The sequence below is a fragment of the Hippocampus zosterae genome, chromosome 3 (assembly GCF_025434085.1).
Source record: "Hippocampus zosterae strain Florida chromosome 3, ASM2543408v3, whole genome shotgun sequence".
In the NCBI taxonomy this organism is placed as follows: Eukaryota; Metazoa; Chordata; class Actinopteri; order Syngnathiformes; family Syngnathidae; genus Hippocampus; species Hippocampus zosterae.
Genome location: NC_067453.1, coordinates 20,474,775 through 20,486,792, shown reverse-complemented (window position 1 = coordinate 20,486,792; position 12,018 = coordinate 20,474,775). Strand labels below are relative to the sequence as shown.

General features: G+C 44.3%; 1 protein-coding gene and 1 long non-coding RNA gene across 3 annotated transcripts; both read right to left on the bottom strand.

Annotated features, from left to right (window-relative positions):
* Positions 1-355: 355 nt before the first annotated feature.
* Positions 356-11,640, bottom strand: c3h15orf39 (chromosome 3 C15orf39 homolog). Of its 2 annotated transcripts, none has more exons than XM_052061390.1 (3): positions 11,361-11,640; positions 6,186-9,129; positions 356-1,610 (listed from the first exon to the last, which is right to left on the bottom strand). In XM_052061390.1, exons 2-3 carry the CDS (start codon positions 9,055-9,057, stop codon positions 829-831), a joined length of 3,654 nt encoding a protein of 1,217 aa, XP_051917350.1. In that variant the 5' UTR covers positions 9,058-9,129; positions 11,361-11,640; the 3' UTR covers positions 356-828. The 2 variants fall into 2 exon arrangements, with proteins under 2 accessions (XP_051917350.1, XP_051917351.1); XM_052061391.1 differs by lacking the exon at positions 11,361-11,640 and adding an exon at positions 10,442-11,339.
* LOC127597974 (uncharacterized) lies at positions 3,379-6,179 on the bottom strand. The gene is made up of 2 exons (XR_007961817.1): positions 4,886-6,179; positions 3,379-4,132 (listed from the first exon to the last, which is right to left on the bottom strand). It is a non-coding gene; the product is annotated as an uncharacterized LOC127597974 (long non-coding RNA).
* Positions 11,641-12,018: the final 378 nt, after the last annotated feature.

Sequence of the window (12,018 nt, the reverse complement as noted above, 5' to 3'; positions counted from 1 at the left end):
GTGTGGAGTTTGCATGTTCTCCCCGGGCCTGCGTGGGTTTTCTCCGGGTGCTCCGGTTTCCTCCCACATTCTAAAAATATGCGTAGCAGGCTGATTGAACACTCTAAATTGTCCCCAGGTGTGAGTGTGAGTGCGAATGGTTGTTCGTTTCTGTGTGCCCTGCGATTGGCTGGCAACCGATTCAGGGTGTCCTCCGCCTACTGCCCGAAGACAGCTGGGATAGGCTCCAGCACCCCCCGCGACCCTAGTGAGGATCAAGCGGCTCGGAAAATGAATGAATGAATGTTACACAGTAAAAAAAAATTCCACCCATGAGGGAACTGACCAATAGTATCGATTTATAAAAATGTAGTGGTGTTCTCCCACAAAGCATGAAATAACTACATGGCAAGTTATTGCGTTTAGCAGGCAACTCTTCACTTTTCTCAACTCATACACTGCAACAAACAAAACTCAACCTAATTTATGGCAGTAATTGTTCAAAAATCTGCAGAGTGATACGGTACATAGATGATTTGCTACACTTTATTTTAGCCCGTTTTGAACCTTTTATTCTCACATTATTCATGTGATGTGATTTATTGTGTAACTACATCACACTGTACAGTTGACTTTTAATCCATTTTGCTTGGCATCGCGAATAATCTGTTCTCAATTGCCTTACCAGAATAAAAATATACATGACTAAAATCCTACTAGGACTCCATGAAATAGCTTCCACATTAGTATGCATCCACTTTTTTTTAACACGCAAAGCTTTAGAAAATCAGGCCCATAGATTGTGTCAAAGTGTAAGAAGGGCTCCCTATTTGTGGCCCTGCTGTCTTGTCATTTCTCTTCTTCAACAGTGAGCCATCCTTTGTTGTAGTCAATGAGCAGCTCCAGGTAGTACTTCCACTCGGGCTCGCTGTCGTAGCGCACCTCAAAAATGGTCTTCAAGGGGTTGCTGTGAGCCTCGTGGACCCGCATCACCTCCCCTCGGTACCACACCTCAGACTTGTCATCCTCCTCATACAGGTGTCGGATCCTCTTGCCCACCAGGTCCGGGTAAGTAAGTCTCAATGCCCCACTTGCGCGACGCACAGCTGAGCGTAGAACCCAGCGGCGCCTGCGCTCGGCACTGTGGCAGGCCGACAGGTAGGGACAGTACTTGATTTTCAAAGGTGATCTCGTCTTTCGCTTTCGCGAGCCGCTGAGGGGACGCAGGATTCGGCTCGAGCTTCCCGTCCGCTGCCACCTTTTCAGCTTGACGATCATTCCCGAACTCTTGTGGGACGCCAACTGGAATGCAGCCGAGAAACTGGAAGATTTCTCTGGTTCAACATCGGTATTGGCAAAGTTGTCTGAAGTTAACGGGTGAGTCCAGGAATCATCTGTGGGTAAAGCATCTTCACTGCTGCTTGTCTTTTGCGATTCTCTTTCAGCGTGCTTTTGTGTGTCATTGTCTTCGTCGTCAGACAAGCTGTTGTCCAGAAAGAGGCGCCTCGAGCTGCTCTTCACCCTGCTTTTTGCCTTCGTAACGCTCCTCTCGTGAGATTTGGCTTTGGTGTCCTCTGCTGGTGAAGAGCTGCTACTGATGTTCCAGTATTCCCAAGTCTCCACGTCTACTCCTGAAACACAACAACGTACAAAAGGTCAGAGCAAGCCATAAACCCTTCAGGGGGAAAAAACAAACAAACAAATAGATTAGTCATATGAGGGGGTGGGGTTGGGGAGGTTAGTATGTTAGTCGGGGTTAAACATTGTTCCACAAGAGGTCCTGTGTTCAAGTCAAAGTGAAGGATGAAATTCAATGTCGTGTATCAACAAAAAGGAGGTCATCCAGATTCTGACTATGTTTGGATTTAGCAGAAGCAAAACAAATGAAAACTTGAGCTGGTCACCCTCGGCACAGAGAAGCCAAAGTGATTTTGCACGTTCAATTTAACGAGGGCGACGTCTAAAAACACCCAACAATGGAAACATCGTTGAAAGAGTGTCTTGACCCCAGAAAGTAGAGCAGCTGGTATGTCAAAAACAATAGAGAATACAATTTAGAAAATAAAGTGCCAGCAAAAGTTCACCAAATTGGATGGGCTCACCACATTTTGGCTTTTAGAAGCCTTTAGCAGAACATTGTGCTGTGGTGTTGAGGAACTGTGGGGTTAATTTAGTTTCCAGGTGAATGGAATTACTCAAGAGTCCCGGCTTTCAATGTTGCTACTTTATCAGGTCTGGATACCACACGCCGCATTTTTAGTTCACCCTTCCGAGTTGAAAAAGTCACAATGGCTGACGACCAGACCAGGGTGCATCCCACCTTTCACCCAAAAGCTAGCTCGCATAGCCTCCAGGACGAGCGCTACAGGAAATGGACAGATGGTTTAAAAAATACACAGCTCTGATTGAAAAAGCCAGCAGCCTGGTCCAGAGGACACTTGAGTGATGTGATCAAAGCTTGTTTCTACATTCAGAATAGGGAGGTGCACGATTCTGCCAATTACGTGCAACCCTTATTGATCACGTTGAATCAAAATGGGCGTGAACTAGTTGGCTGAAACTGTGGGTTCAGATCTCACTACATTCTCAACACAACAGCAACCAGTTGAGCAACTTTGGCTAGGAGAACAGTCAATCCCCCTAAGACTGGTTCATATATTAAAATAATATGGACCGATCATGGTGTGGGATGTGTTATTGAAAACGGTAAGTTTTACTGTGTAATGATTGAAAATCCTTGAATGTTGCCCCACCATTTCTGTGATTATGACATCAAATACGACAATATCCAATTAGGAAGCGACATAGTTGCAGGTTAGCTAAAACAAATTTGGAGATTTGTTTTAGCTATATGTGACAAGACTAACAAATGACTTTTGGCCATATCCGAAATGGTGCTATTGGTCCCCCCCCCCCCCCCCCACAATATAAAAATAAGAGCGTCTGTTCGTAATGCAAGTTACTTAGGCTCTGAAATCGACTGTCACACTGCAATGGGGAAAAACTACAACCCTATATTAGGCTTTGAGGCTCCACATTATAATACACTGCGCTGTAACGTAAACATGGTGCGATGGTCAGGGAAGAAGCAGATAGGCCCCAAAGGAGAGGAAACATACAGAAGAAACAAGGAGAGCGTGTGGAAATTCACTGACGGCGCAGCACATGCATTTCAGCAACAGAGACTTTGCTTTCTCATCACAAAATTTGAAGGTATTTTCTGGAATAATATGTTCAACTTGCTCCTACAAATGAGCTTCCTTGCTCGTAATGGAAAAAGGAAGAAAGGTGTGGTGGGATTAGTTGACACCATAAAAATTAAGTGTATACCTGGGTAGTCTTTTGGACATCAGGTGATGTTGAGTCTGTAAAAAAATAAATGGCATTTTATTTGGAATATTAATGGCATCTGCCAGTGGAGCAGATAGTTTTCAGTGCTTAGATAACAAATCACCATTCAAATAAGTGGAACCAAATGAAAGTCATTAGGGTGTCCAACAAAGAACGCATTCTTTTTTACCGCAAGAGAAGTCTGGAAACACTGGTTCAAAAAGTTGCCTTTAGCGTGTTTGTACAATACACAAAGGCAACAACCAACTGAACCAACAGTAACCCAGCATTCCTTTTAAGGCTTGTAGCATTGGAACGAGTTTATTGGTTTTATTTAAATGTACCAAATTTGGACTATATTTCATGTTTTGCTGCAGTAAACCCCGCCTTCCATCACAAGGTTACGTTCCAGGTCATCCCGGCAATAGGTGAAATCCGCCAAATAGAAATGCCAGATCTAAATATTCACAAGCCATATTTTTATGGCATTCACGGCACTTCATTTTTGAGGGTCTTTCAACAAATACACTTTCAAACACTAAGTACACTACTCACAAGTTAGGGATATTTGGCTTTCAGGTGACATTTCAGGACAAGCCTAAAATGCATTCAAACCTTTTCAGATGAACTTAATGTGACCTTCTCGAAGCTTTTGAAAAGCACATGTCCAACTGTTAAATGTTTTGGTTCTTTTTGCACAAATTGCTTAACGAGGAGCTTCACGGCAAAATTCACAACAGGCGTTTGATCCTTGAATCCTCCAATGAATGTCCTAAAACTTGTCCTCATCACGCTGTTCACATTTTGACATCATGAGACCAAACTTGCGTCCACACGGCAGTTTCTGCAGCGGAGCAAAACGACAGAAAACAACGAGCTGTCGTGTTTGTTTCTTTTTAAAACGTACTGTATATACACAACTCAAGCGACTACTGGACCGGTACGTCCTTCTCCTTCTCAGTTTCCGTGCCTTCTGCTCGAAAACGTAAACGAACGATGACTTCAATGACACTCAGAAAAGCAAACACTAATGCGCCAAACAGAAAATCAAGAGAGGAAATCACAAAATAAATTCTATGGAGGGCGGGGGGTTGTGAACAAACAACAAAGGAACAAACAACTCCGAGACAGTCCAGTCTCCTACAAAAGGAAATATGTTACAAGCCAAGTCTTGTGTCGTTATGAAACAAACACTTTACGGAAGTCCGACAGAGCACGAAAGCAACGCATTCTCGCCATCCGTACTCTTCCCAAGCATTTGCTCTGGAGCAAATTTAACCCAGTTGCGTTCACACGTGCAAATTTACACCGGTGCTGCTTCGCAAACGAGCATTTGCACCGGAGCAAATATTTGACCCGCCTCCCCTGAGGTGGTTCAAATTTGGTCCGGTATAAACTCTTTTCCGGGGCTACGCCGGAGCTAATTTGCACGTGTAACGTGGTTCACTCTGTCACAAAACAATAATAATGACTTTATGCTTTATGCTTGATGTCTTTATGATGACTTTATGCTGCCCCAGTGCTGCTCTACTGGGGCAGCACCGGACCAAATCTTGCCGTGTGAACAGCCCTCAACATGACGCCTAACACCGGATCAACAGTACCTTGCCCATTGTGATGCTTCAAACAGGACGTTCGCAGACGGACGTGGTTACTGAGCTTATAGTGTCAAAAGCAAGTTGCAATAGGGATACAGAGTTCATTCAGTGATTGTGCCCCGACATGAACAACATGGACCTAATTTCACCTTCATGGACAACAATGGCTCCAGCTCATCAAGGTCTCATTATCAGGGAAAGGCTGTTGGACACAGGTGGCCTGCACATTCACCAGACCTGAATTCCATTGAAAACCTGTCGGATCAGCTGAGTCGCCGTATGCTCGAACCTCTGCACATCAGAATCTCAATGACCTGAGGGCTGCCCTTCAAGAACAATGGGATGCCATGCCTCAGCAGACAATAAGTCGACTTCTAAGCAGCATGATGCGTCATTGTCAAGCTGTAATTGATGCTCAAGGGCACATGACGAGTTATTGTGACGTTGATATTTTTTGTTGCGGTGTACCCATCATTAACTTCTGTTTCAATGAATTGTTGATGAGGAATTCACCAGTGCATACTTAAACTACTTTCATGATGTGACATCACTGTAGCGTGAACCTTTTACATTTTCCATAAATTTCACCCGAAAGCCAAATATCCCCAACTTTTTGTGAGCAAGGTACAGCATATGAGCAATGGATAACGCAAATATATTGTACAAAAAATGAACCAATCCTATCCAAGCTAACCAACTCACAATATACATCTGTAATGCCCTAAAATGATCGATTACGTCGGCTTAAAAAGCAGGATTACAGAGGATGACTTTGAATAATTTTCATTTTAAAAAAATAGTCCGTGCTGATCGCTCTGTTTTTCATTCGTCTTTCAAATTTCCACTCAAAGTAAAAGTAAATTGTGTGCTGCCCTCTCGTGCTCAATAGTTAAATTTCACCCAAAATAAACAAGAGTTAGTAAGTGTACAAAATATATATTTGTATTTCAAATGAAATGGTGAGCCCGCAATCATGGAAACAGTGATTTGTTTTGGGTTCGGTGGCTTACTGTGTCCAACTAGCAAGCAATCTGTCACATACCAACGCCGCCTCAATGCTAACGATATCGGGCATATAAAGTCGACATGGCACAATTTGAAAGAGGCCGGTTTTGCAGGGTTTTCTCTATACACTGCCATGAAACTGGAAAATAAAACTTTACTTGAACCATGCAGTAAAAATCCAGCCTCAGACAAATCCCAGCTTGACACCTGGAAGTTCCCAAATATGGTTTGTTGACAAATATGTTAAGATCTAAAGACATTAAACGCACTCACCCAGGTGCTTGCAGACACTGGAGTAATACAGGAGGTTGATGACATCGGCGTAGACGTTGGGCAAGTGTTTGAGCGACATCAGCCTCCTGAGTCGCGACGAGCAGGGTTTGTGAAGCTGGGTGAGGAGCTTCTCCTCGGAGAGGGTCGTGGGCCGCAGTTCCACCTTGTGTTCTTGCAGGACTTGGTCGATGAAGGTGCCAGGCACCACAGGGAAAAGGATTTCTTTCACCACGAGCATAGGGAGGAACACCGCCCCCGTTCTCATGACGTGTGGAAAAGGGCAGCGCTCATATACGATGTATTCCCTGAACCTGTCCAGCACCTCCTGAAGAGCAGAACAGATCTCCTTATTGAGCCACTTGTCCCTGGCTTGAACCCCCAACATGCAGGAAACTTTCTGTACTTTGGTTGACGAGGATTCCGCCAGTCCCAGCTGAGACAGCCAGGTTCTGAGCTCTTGCTCTGAGGCGGCAGACACACATTTGGATATCTGCTCGCAGAGGGCGCGATGCAGCTCTAAGAAATGCTTACGGACAGATCTTCGTTTCCTTGGTGTTGTTTCATCCTGAATTTGCACAGGTGTCTCTTGTTGTTCAGCTGGATGACAGACGTTCTGATCAGGGGGACAGGTATCGCTGGTGGAGTTAAGCTTTAAGCACTCAGTTGGAATGGTTTTGGTGTCAAATTTGACTTTCGGTGGTTGCAGTGGACTGAAAGGTTTGGGCTCAGTGTTGGTTTCCTGCTCCTCCGGTGTGCTGGCGTTACCCAGAGAGGCATTAGCCATTGCCGGTTTGGGGCTCTCTGAAGAAATGTTGACCTCCACTGGTGAAGGTTTCCGTTCAAGATTCTCGGGTTCACATATCTGAATGACTAACATGGATTTGGTGTCTGGCAGAGTTGCATCTTCGGGTTCAAGTTTGATTTGATGCCCTGTTGGGCTACAAGCGGCCTCGCTACGAGCGTCGCGTGTGTTCGATTGATTTATCTTTTCAATTTTTATCTTTGCGGGTTCAATCATTTGGACTTGAGACCTCTCTGGACACATACAAGCGGGTGGTCTCGCTGGACTAGGTGTTATTTTTTTAAGGGGCGTTGTGGCTTCGACTTTACAATGTTCAGACATCTCTTTCCATCTCTGAGGTTCGATGTCTGAAAAGAACACGCCAGGAGGTTTTAGGTGTTCTCCGTCATGTGCCAGGCTAAACACACTGTCAATAACCGGCATTTGAGGAGACTCCTCTTGATTTCCTTTGAGGGTCCCCTCAATTTCCAACTTTTGTCGCTTTGTAAGCGAGTCACTTTCATGTGAATCCGGTGCCTCTTCTTTGATTTTTACAAGCGATGGGGAACGTCTCTTCAGACAGTCTTCTAGAACAATATCGGCAAAGCTGCACGGAGCTCTGTTGGGTTTACTACCTGATGCAATGACTGTTTCAAATTCTGGCCTGTTTTTTAAGGGTGCACGGAGGCGATCGGCCGTTTGTTTGGGGGATTGGGTAAGCCGCGTTCTTGGGGAAGCCGGGAGGTCTTTGGGATGTTTGGAGCACTTACCCTGACCTCCATACAAAGAATAGTCCAGCGGTCTCTCTTGAGTCAAGCCAGACGGCGAAAGGACCGGTCGATCCATCTGACGATCAAGTTGACTGGTGATGGAAGGATACAGCCTGCTCATTTGAAAGTGGGCAGGCAACACGGATTGACCTGCTGGCCATGTCGTACCGATGGGGTCCATCCGCAGCAAAGCAGGGGGGCTGTCCAACGCTCCGACATGCTGGTTGATGTTGCTCTTTTGAATTCCGGCCGAGGCGGGTAAGTTTTGGCCCGTTGGCGACACGCCGATTCTGTGAGAAGGCAGCCCAGGTGGCACACGTTGCCTCTCTAAGTTTCTGACTTGACTTACATGAAAACCAGGATGCGCATAACACGGATAGCCGAAGCCCTGCGCAAAGGAGTGATTTGCTTGTGTTTCAGTGCTGTGCAAAAACAAAGGGATTTCGCCGTAAAGCGTTGGAGGGAATGCATAATGCTCCCGAGGGGTTGGGATGGCGCTTTTCCGAACGGCAACGTCTTCTTTCTGCTCACCGCCAACATCCGGGCAGTGAGTTCTGCTTTCTACCTCCACGTTGGCCTGCGAGTAGTAAAACATTGGGTGCTTTGTTGGATGACCATATTTGGACATGGGAGAACATTCTTGATAAAGCTCTGAGGTCATATGCTCATATGTTGCACGGGAGGGGTGAAGGCCTGCGTAGCCTCTGGGGGGAGGCCGTAAATGTCGGCTTTGCTCACTTAAAGACGTTAGCATGGGAGGAGGGGGCGCGCGGGGGTAGCCGCAATAGTTAGGCTCCATTCGAGTCGGCCTTCCTCTGTTCAAGCCTTCTGCGGTAATCCGCTTGACTTGTTCTTCGCCGGGATCCAACTGTAAACTTTGCAGTTTTTCTTGTGCAATTCGCTGAATGGCTGCTCTCTGGTTGTGGTAAGCCTCCCCGTGAGTGCAGTCATGCTCAATTTCAGCAGGGGCTGCCGTCTGACCGTGCTCCAAGCTGTACCGGTGTCCCATCATGCAACCCAGATCATGGCAGCAAGGGACATACAGAGCTTTTGGAATCGCCACATAAACAGGATTGTCAGAAAGAGATGAATGGTCGCCGCCCGTTTTCATCCCGGGCGCCTGATGTATTGATTTTCCTGCGTCCAGCAGAGAAGCACTTGAGTTTGTCCAAGGTGTCGTAAACTCTGCTGCATCCTTTTCTCTGGGGTTGTAGGAAACATGGGCCCCGCCGTAATGAAACATCGGCTTGACAATAAAGCCAGACATATCTAAGGACTTTGACAGTCCAGCAAATGCCACGGTTTCGTCAAATAAAGGCATCGTGGCTCAAACAGCGTCTACTTTCACTGGTTGCTCATCTTGTTGTCAGGCTTTGATGGTGTGATGCCAAGCCTAAGAGGATAACACAGGTGTAAGCACATGTGATATACTTGGGGCCTTGATCAAACAGGCGCGGTACTTTGTGCAATTCGGCAGATAGCGACTGTTCTTGCTTCGAGCTATTCAGTTGTCATTCTGATTACAATATGCACGCTCTTTGGAAAACAAACTCGCTATCAAAACCAATCTGCAATCAACCCGTACGCTTCTCTCCTACACGGGCCTTCCGTTCCGTCCTTATGCAGGCACATACACTATGAATGCCTGACTTGGTGGCTCGCTGTGACTTTGGAATCTAATCAATTTGAAATGACTTTTTTTTTTAAAGGATTCCAAGAAAGGAAAAATTCCAAAAAAAGAACAGTTTCTGAATAAATATGTGTCACAGATGTTTGAAAATGTGAGCCCTGACATTCTGATGCTGTGCGCTGAGGTTCAGGAGCAAAAATTTTACATTAACCAGTGATCAATTTATTATTCTGTCTTGCTATTATTTTGTAAACTGAAATTGATGTCAAAGTGGCCTTTGGCTCACATTAGGAATGCCATGTGACCAAACCCAGAAAACAGGAGCGCCGTGACATGGACAATGTGTCATTTCCAGTTGACAGCAGGGAGCGGTGCCACAAAAAATGCCAGCCTCCTTAAATGGCTGAAATCGGCTGTATTCATCGTCTTTATTCTTATAAACCACCTAGCCAACATGAATCAGAATACCATGTTTAGACGAGTCACGTTGGACATATTATTGCCAAGAAAATGTGGCACTTGACTTCAATTGTAAGGCCTGCTTCATCTGAAAGTCATTACCGGTGCACTCCGTTTTAAGCAACTACGCTTTTGAGTTATCAGTCTAGCGAAATTGTGCTTTCAATAAAGAATTTTATGTTGACCAGATTGTTCGTTTATCATTTACCAGTCACTACTGCCTAAAAATACGGGCAGTGTTGTGTCTGATTTCTTTGAATCGTTTATTAAAACCTTAGTTAATCCAGTTGCATTAGTTAAATAATGAGCCGTGCGCCCCCAGCTTTCAGAGTGACCATAAAAATACAGATATGTTCTTTACCTTATAATAACTCTTTATTGTAAATTTAAGACCATGGTCTGATTTTAAAGAGGAAAATCCAACCTTGAATTCAAGTGATTTTTTTAAATGTTTTTTTTTAAACACACACATGAAGACATATTTTATATCCAATCATGTATGCCACAGTTTAGCCAGACACACACATTAAACATGCCAAATGGTCCATTACTCAGGATACAACAATTACATAAAGACAACAACATACATAAAGAGTTAAAAACAATTACCACATACCAGTGGTGTCGCTGACATTTTCCACTTTAGCTCCAATAGTTTTAAGTAGTCCTCTGTCTTTTCTGGTTACTTCAACGGTTATTCTTTGTTGCTGTTATTCCTCTTTCAATTATTTTTTTCAGGTAATTACATCTATTTTAAAATGACTGGTTTGTGACTGCCCAATCCAGTTTTAATGAATAAAAACAAGAATGTGAAAAGGCATGGGGTTTTTTTCATCTCTGACCAAACTGCTTTTATTGATATACTGTACATTTTTGCCATTCTATATCAGTAAGTAAGTACTTTGGTATGGTCTCAAATGCAGAATTTTGGTCGGGTGCCTTTTTCTATGCCAACAGAGCCACGAAGGTGCACTCAAGTGCAAGATGTTAAAACTCAAGCCACACAATTCCACCTTTAAAGTGCAAGTGCAACATTGCAGGTGCATAACAGCAACCATTATTTAGCCGTCCTGTTATATGGAGAAGTATGCGCGTTTCTGGTGATTAAAAAAAATAATATACAGGACCGACAATGACACTTAAGATTTGATACGCGCGTCAAGTCGGGACGATTTGCACCGTGTCACGTGACACCACTTCAACACTTAGACCACAGGAAACCAGTTTAAATTCTTTAATGGAGAGGAATTCATCATATAAGGTCAGCGTGTACACTTGCATGCGGGTTCTTTTGTAGGCATTTGCTTTCCTCCTCACGAAACACAAAATCGTGACATGTTGCGGTCATAACTTGGGAAAACACGGAGCATTACTTTTACGTGGTTCTAAACATACTCACGATGACAGGCGTTTAATGGACAAAAACGTAACTAAACGTGCAATTACGTTTGAGTATTAGTGTTTTTTGACCGCCTCCGACTGTCATCAATCGCGAAATTATGACGAAGTTACATATCAATGCAATGTTTCTTTACCTCGAGCTGAGATGTCACGCGGCACTTTCGACAAAAAAAAGCTCCCATGTGAGATCAATCCAAAATACGGGGGGCGTTTGCCAGCAGCTCAAAGGGAGGAATATCCCCCAAATATCCGGTGGAAGAAAATATTACAAAATAAATAATTATAAAATAAAAACTTAACCAGACCCTAGTGGTGGTGAGGTCTACCCGAAAAGACTTTCCCGCGCCCTGCGGATGTCCACGCGTTCTTTTTTTTTCTGTTGTGAGGAGTGAATAGAGTGAGGACGGAGACAAAGGGAGGAGGCAGAACACGAAGGATGGTCTGTGATCAATAGGCGGAGTTTTGTTTTACACGCGTAATCGTCAGAGGGAACTTTGATGAAATCGTGACATTGTTTTTCAACGCTTTTAATCTTTCATCTTTCCCTAATTCTTCAGCGTTCAGTAACATCATGCAGAACTTCATGTTGTTTTGTTGTGCTTTGTTTCAGCCAGGGGACTCCGACTCAGTGGTGACAGGGGCTTCTGTTACAGGGTGGATGTTACATGGCCTCTCATGTGTGAGAACATCCAAGTCACATAACAACTGTAGTTCAGTAATCATTAAATTAAAATGCATCAAAGTTAAATAACATTTGTAACAAAATAATTGTTTGGAAACCAAACGATTGAA